A 7500-nucleotide genomic window follows, 5' to 3' on the forward strand; every position below is an offset into this window, starting at 1 on the left:
TTGAAGGGTTAAAAGCGGTGCCTTTCACAAGCGGCGCAGCGGTGAAGGAAGGAAGGAAGGAAGGTTTCTGATCTGTGTGTGTGTGTGTGTGTGTGTGTGTGTGTGTGTGTGTGTGTGTGTGTGTGTGTGTGTGTGTGTGTGAGTGAAGTGCAAAAGGAAGTTCTTATGTGTTTTGATTGCTTTCCTTGTCTTTCCCTCTTCCGTTCTTCTCTTCCTTTCGTTTTTTCTTTCCCGTTATCATCTTTCTTGCTTGCTTCCTCCCTTATTATGTTTTTTTTTTCATTTCTTCCTTTCTTCCTCTTTTTTTCCTTTTCTTCCTCATTGTAATGTTTCCATCTTCCTTTCCTTCTTGTCTTCCTTCTTATTTTACTTTTTTCATTATCTTTCGTTTCTTCCTGCTTTCCTCCCTTCACTGTCTCTTTTTCCTTTCTATCCTCACTGCTTTCCTTCACACTTTCAGAGCTGCTTTATTTGTTTTCCTCATCTTTTTTTGTGGTTTTCTAATTTCCTTTTTATACTCCGTTCTCATTCATTCTATCTATTCTTCTTTCTTTTCCCTTATTCACTTCTCTATGTAAAATTACCTATATTCACGTATATTATTAATTTTCTTTTCTTTATTTGTTAATTCATATACCCATCTATTTATTTTTCTTTTAACTTTTTCTTATGTCTCCGTCTTTCACTCTCTTTATGATCACTTACGTAAACAAGGAAGCATTTAGGGACCTTACTATGGCACTTGAAAACAAGGCAAAGAGTAAGAGCTATAGAAACCACTCGAAGAATTAATTGACTCCTATATTTAGCAGCACTTTAATATATTGGGTAGTATAGAAATGTATCACTGCATGCCCATTGAAGTGTATGCGATTCCTTGATTACGCTGCTTAAGCTTATAAACTCACTAACCTATATAAAAAAGTGGAAGAGAGGTGCCTTTACTGACACTGAGAGGCGCTGAGAGTATGAAAACGAGCTAGAAACAATATGACCTTGCTAATCTAAGGGCGTGAAGAGTTATCTCACACTGTATACATTAGCCAGAGAAAGATGATGATTACTGAACTGAACTGATTTAGCTTGCGGCGATGAACGAGAGAGGGAGAGACGGAGAGGAAAGAGAGACGGAGACAGAGAGAAGGAGGGAGGAAGAGCCTGATGAACCCTTAGGTCAATGGCGCCGACAGACCCCACGTAGGCGAGCACCGGCATATTTGGATAACATTTAGCGAGATAAAGAGACCAACTGGGCATGAGGCGACCCACAGAGGAACCGGAACTAAGATAAGCACACGAGGCGGTGGTACTCAAGAGGCGCGTCCGAGGGAGAGGACACGGCGAGAGAGAGAGAGAGAGAGAGAGAGAGAGAGAGGTGGAGTGAAGAGGACAGCGTAAGGAGGGAGACATAAATAGATTGATAGGTGCACTAGTATGTGTATATGTCTCTCTCTCTCTCTCTCTCTCTCTCTCTCTCTCTCTCTCTTCTAAATAAACTGTTCACTTGGCGTCATTTTTCCCCAACCAAGTTTCTCTCTGCCATTTATTCATTTTTATTATCACTTCTTCTTTTTTTCTATCTCGTGTTAATCTCTTTCTTTGTATATGTTGGTTTCGTTTTCCGCTCGAGATCAAGGTCGGCCACTTAGTTAATCTGAGTCTTCATCTTTAATTATCAGTTAAGCTTTTAAGTTTGTAGTATTTTTGCCTCAGATGATAACTAGAAAATCATTACTTTTTATTTTTTCTTCCTCTCTGAATCTTGATAGTCTCTCCCTGTCTTCTTGTGTTATTCAGAACTTTAGTGTATTAATCTTCCAGTGGTTAATGAAAACTAGAAAATCTTGACAATTCTCTCTCTCTTTTTCTTCTTGTTTTTTCTTCATTTTCTTCATCATCTTGTTCTTCTTCTCGTGTTGTTCAAAGCATAATTATATTTGTTCGTCTCTGAGAAAGTCAAAGTTTTGGTTCCTCTTAGATATTGTTGTTTTTTGTAAGTGGTTCGTAGTTTTCTTTCCCATACGTAAACTGAGACTGGCTGAATATGAAATTTGCTTAAGCTTCATTCATGTTCAAGCAAAGGCGTGAAGATTCAACCCCTTCAATACTGGGACACATTTTTTACCTTAAGATTTGTGTACGATTAGACCATTTTATTGATATTGGAAAGGGTCTATGGAGGTCAGAAGATTAATGGCCATAATAATCACTATTTTAAACTCCCACATAAGTTTCTGAAGCTGTTTAAGATTACCAAATAGAAAGCAGAGTGAATATGGAAACGCGTCATGGTACTGAAGGGTTAAGTGTTTTTGACGGTGTAACATTATGAAGTTAAAGAATTCTACCCCATCATCAGTTCACCACTTCTACCATCATCAATATCGTCATCTTCCAGCTTCTCCTCCTCCTCCTTATCATCATCATCATCATCATCATCATCATCATCATCATCATCATCATCATCATCATCACCTCTAACAAAGTAAAGCAAACTAAAGCAAAGGTAGTCTCTCATATTCACTACTCATACCATCATTATCGTCATCATTTTCTTACCTCTCCTCCTCCTTATCATCATCATCATCATCATCTCTAGGACAGTAAAGCAAAGTAAAGTCACTCTCTCATATTCGCCACTCATCTCTGTTGGCTTCCCCGTCTATTACAGGCCCCACCTCCAATCTTGACCCCTATTAACCTCCTATCTGTTCATCTCCTCGTTAACTTCAGATTCATTGATATATTTTATGTTATTTAATTTATTTTCGTTGGAACTTTAATCCCTTCAGTACCAGGACGCGTTTCCATATTCATTCTTCTTACAATTTGGCGATTTTATTCAGTTTCAGAAACTTATGTGGTGATTGAAATAGTGAAGACTCTGGCCATTAATCTTCTGACCTCCATAGACTCTTCCTAATGTAAATAAAATCGTGTATTCACATCCAAAACTCATGGTAAATAAGCGTCCCAGTACTGAAGGAGTTAAACTTATTCGTAAGGGGGAGTTGGAAAGTTATATCTTAGTTTTATCATAATTTATTTAGCTAGCGAGTTGGTGCTACTGTCTTATCCTTTCCATTATTCCATAGTGCTCAGTAAAGCCACCCACAGAAACTAGATAACTAACACTTCACTTCACCTGATATCCTGGTTCATCACAATTTTTGTAGCTAACGAGTTGGTGCTATGGTCTGATCCTTTCCATTATTTTTTTTTTCTTTTTATGTTATGGCCTATAGCGCTTGTAGGTAAACTTGAAGAGTATGTATGGGAAGCGCTGTTCAGCTTCCACCATTAGTGGCGCTGGTAATTTTATTTATAATGGTACCCATATTAGGGCCCATATCACCATCCAAGCGCATCTTTGGTGTAATCACCTAAAACCGGGGTACCATGGTGACATGTAGGTTGCTTTAAACCACTCAACAAATGGCAAAGTTTCAAGGCGGTACGTGGTGGGATTCGAACCTACGCATGGACGTCTGCCCGATCCCTCGCGTACCACCTTATCCACTAAGCCACCCACACAAACTAGATTATGAATACTTCACTTCACTTTATATCTTGGTTCGTCGTAATTTGTTTAGGTAGCGAGGTGGTGCTACTGTCTAATCGTTTCTAATATGCACTAGTGACTGGTAATAAAGACCCACTCATCTACACAAACGCGAATAGACTGTTGGCTAATTCTATATCAAGCTTCATGGGGACTGGCACTTCAAGTAGATCTTTTTAATTCAATCTTTTGTTATACTTAGCTGGCTTTCCCTGTTGCATAAAAATAAAGATAACTAACACACCTCAACCTTCCTTCATTCCCCACAGGTTCGGGAACAGCTGGCCAAGGAGACTGGACTGAGCGTTCGAGTGGTGCAAGTTTGGTTCCAGAATCAGCGAGCTAAGATGAAGAAGCTGCAGCGGAGAGCCAAACAGACGGAGCACAACAACAACAATGACAAAGACGACAAAGATGACAAGGGTGATGTCGCCAAGAAGGAGGGAGGCGGAGAGGGTAAGAGACGAGAGGATCCTTCTTTAGAAACGCTTTGCTCTAACTCTCTCTCTCTCTCTCTCTCTCTCTCTCTCTCTCTCTCTCTCTCTCTCTCTCTCTCTCTCATCTCGACTGTTTCTAAAGGCGACAGAGATTGTTAGCCGGGTTATCAAGTGTGTGTGTGTGTGTGTGTGTGTGTGTGTGCGAGCCATAACATTTTTCGTGCTCACACACTCACTAACAATACAAACATGCACACACACACACACACACACACACACACACACACACACACACACACACACACACACACACACACACACAAACAGGGAAAATGCGTAGAAATAACCAGAAATAAACGAAAAATAGATGAACAGATACACAAAAAACAACAAGCACGCAAGCAAACAACAAACAGTAAATAGTAAAAAGAAAAGTAGAAACAGACACAACGGTGGGAACAATGAGGCGTCTCTCTCTCTCTCTCTCTCTCTCTCACACACACACACACACACACACACACACACACACACACAGACGGTATAACAGAGAGTATAAACACTCGTGGAAACCTTTATTAAAACTGTAAAATATTGCTCCGGGACAAAAAATGGCTATAGGTTTTTAATTTTTGGAGGACGGCGTCACTGTTACACCTGAGTGCCTGTTTGTTTTGTTTGCTTGCTTGTGTTTTTGTTTCTGTTTGTCCTTCCGTTTGCTGTGTCCGTTTTGATATTCTCCGCTGTTTTTACTTTCTTTTTTTCCTGTTGCTTTGTTAGACTGTGACGTGTGTGTGTGTGTGTGATTTGTGTGTGTGTGTGTGTGTGTGTGTGTGTGTGTGTGTGTGTGTGTGTGGTAGATGGGTGGATGGGTGGGTGTGTGTTTGCTTTCATGTGTTTGATGGCTTCCATGACTCTGTGTGTGTGTGTGTGTGTGTGTGTGTGTGTGTGTGTGTGTGTGTGTGTGTGTGTGTTCATGAGCGGGTCCGTATTTGTTTTTCAGAGTAATTAATTTTCCAGATGTCCATGTTCGGTGTGTGTGTGTGTGTGTGTGTGTGTGTGTGTGTGTGTGTGTGTGTGTGTGTGTATAAGCAAGTCAGTGTTTCAAAAGCGTTCAAAAACTCTGTGCGATTCTCCTGTGCTATTCCCACCACTCCAGTCTGTTGTAATGTAATGACTTTACTTTCTATGCATCAGCTATTAACTCCATCAAGCTCCACTAATTTTTACCACACTAATACTTCACCTTCTTCATTATACTCTTCTCTGTTTCTCTGTTTCTCTCTTTCAATACTCATCGTCGCAATGCATCTCTTTCTCTCTCTCTCTCTCTCTCTCTCTCTCTCTCTCTCTCTTTCTCTTTCTCCACTTTTTTCCTTCAATATTTGGTTTCTGTTTCATTCTTTTTTTATGTCTTCTTCCTTTCTCCCTCGCCGTCTCTTTCAAATTTCTTCCTCCATTTCTTTTTTGGTCTTCTACTCGTCGTGTTTTCGGAACCTCTCACGTCTTTCATTTTGTCTTCCTCTTTCACTTTCTTGCTCGGTGTCTCCTTTTCTTTTCACTCCCCTTCACGTGGTCTCTTTTTCACCTTCTCTTTCTCGCACCTTCTTTCCTTCACCCGTTGCAAGATAGACAGGCATTTGAAAAGAGAAGAAAAAGCAACGTACACACTTTTATTTTACTCTTACACTTCACAACGTCATTTTCCAACTTGTTTTTCTAGAAATCATATTTTCGAACTCCCTGGAACTTTAGCACACGTGAATCCAAACCTGCATCTTCCTCATCTTCTTACGCATCCCTCTCTTAACATTCCTCTCTCCTTGTCCCCCTTTGCAGGCCAGTACGGCGGGCTCACTCCCATTGATTCTTTGGACTCGCCCTACGCCACCACGCCCAAGAGCTCTGCCGTTCCGTACTCCCCCGAGGGCGAAAGCTTCCCTGCGCACAGTGGCGACTCGTTCTGTGGTTCTGACATCAGCTTTGAGGAGGGACGCATGGATCAGTTTGACGACCAAGGAGAGATGTAAGCTTCCCATGTTTGTTTGGTGTACTTTGGTAGTTAGATAGATAGATAGATAAGTAGAATGGTAGATAGATAAATAGATGATTAGATAGATAGATAGATGGGTGTTTTATGTTATCAGTTTGTGTTTTTAGTTTTAAGATTATCCTTTGAGAGAGAGAGAGAGAGAGAGAGAGAGAGAGAGAGCTGAGTCAGTCTCATGCACTTCTGACTCCTTAACTACTCTTCTACTGTTTCTTTTACTCTCTCTCTCTCTCTCTCTCTCTCTCTCTCTCTCTCTCTCTCTCTCTCTCTCTCTCTCTCTCTCTCTCTCTGCTTGGCTAGTAAAGAAAATAATACATCATTCATTTTCTTGTCATAAATCTGTCAGAAAGAAGACAATAATTGAGGCAAAACAGAACTATCATGTGGTCATTAATTTGTTATTGCTGTTTTTTTTTTCCTCGTTCAGCTAACCAGTCTCCGCTAAACGTTGAATCAATGGACTCTTGTTGGTGTTGTTCCTTGTTACCATTATCTCGGTCGTTATCAATAATAACGTGCATTATGATAAGAAAACCCAACCGCATTGCTCCTTTTATATAAAACACATTGATATCTATTATTGTGTGTCTGCGGCTTGGCGCTAATCTCTCATTCAATTTGTATATTTGATTGACTTGATTTATTTGTCTTTATGTGTGTTAAGATTGAGAGGTAGCACATGAAGGGTCAAGAATGAATATTTGTGATTTTGATGTTCACATTATTTTATTTTCTATTAAGTTTGTTGGACTAATGTTAAAGATGCACGTGAGATAGCTGTGCATTTCAAGTGTCTTTCCACAGATTGCTTGAGTGATGAGTGTACAGCGCACTCATGAATAATAAAGGGATGGTGTTTAAAGACAATACTCAAGCAGTATTCATAAGCGCCACACACGTTCCCTGCACACACAAAGGCGGCAGGACAAGGTGCTGCTGGTCTGAAAACTAGTCTAATCTTATCTCGGTTTTCTCCTCGTCAGGTCGTCTGGAGGAGGCGCAGCGCCACCTTCCACCCAGGCGCCGCCCGACGTGCCGACGATGGTGGGCGTGACGGGCAGTATTTACCCTCAGATCAACCCGATTGACAAGCTCTACCTCATGCAGAACTCTTACTTTGACCACTGACGCCAGCCCCTCTCTCGCCCTCCCGACACCCTCAAGCTGGGAGGTGTTGTCGCCAGGCTGAAGGAGAGTGAGACGCGGGGGTTGACATCCCAGCTACCAGAGGGCGCTAATCCTGGGGTGGGGGGCTGTCTGGCCAGAGGGGTCGGGGCCATGCCTGTGGCGGGCTCCTTGCCGAGATTAGGCGGCCTCCCTGTGGTGGGTCGCCTCCCGACGTGGGAATTCCCTTACTAACTTTTTGAGACGGAGAAAACACGACCGGCGGTGGGGCGGGGCCGGGCTGCTGGCGGTTGACCCACGCCCACCGCCGCCCCAGCTCACCCCTCTCC

The 7500-nt window shown here is 41.9% G+C and overlaps 1 protein-coding gene across 4 annotated transcripts in view; it reads left to right on the plus strand.

The window, feature by feature from the left end:
- LOC123504319 (LIM homeobox transcription factor 1-alpha-like) overlaps positions 1-7500 on the plus strand; it is a 52670-nt gene that overhangs the window by 38318 nt on the left and 6852 nt on the right. For all 4 annotated transcript variants that reach the window (XM_045254743.1, XM_045254744.1, XM_045254745.1 and 1 more), the window contains 3 exons: positions 3832-4018; positions 5836-6022; positions 7030-7500. The exon at positions 7030-7500 is cut by the window's right edge and continues 229 nt beyond it. In XM_045254743.1, the coding sequence (XP_045110678.1) occupies positions 3832-4018; positions 5836-6022; positions 7030-7174 (519 nt within the window). In that variant the 3' untranslated portion in view covers positions 7175-7500. The remainder of the gene's footprint in view (positions 1-3831; positions 4019-5835; positions 6023-7029) is intronic.

The sequence above is a fragment of the Portunus trituberculatus genome, chromosome 15 (genome assembly GCF_017591435.1).
Source record: "Portunus trituberculatus isolate SZX2019 chromosome 15, ASM1759143v1, whole genome shotgun sequence".
NCBI classification, from domain to species: Eukaryota; Metazoa; Arthropoda; class Malacostraca; order Decapoda; family Portunidae; genus Portunus; species Portunus trituberculatus.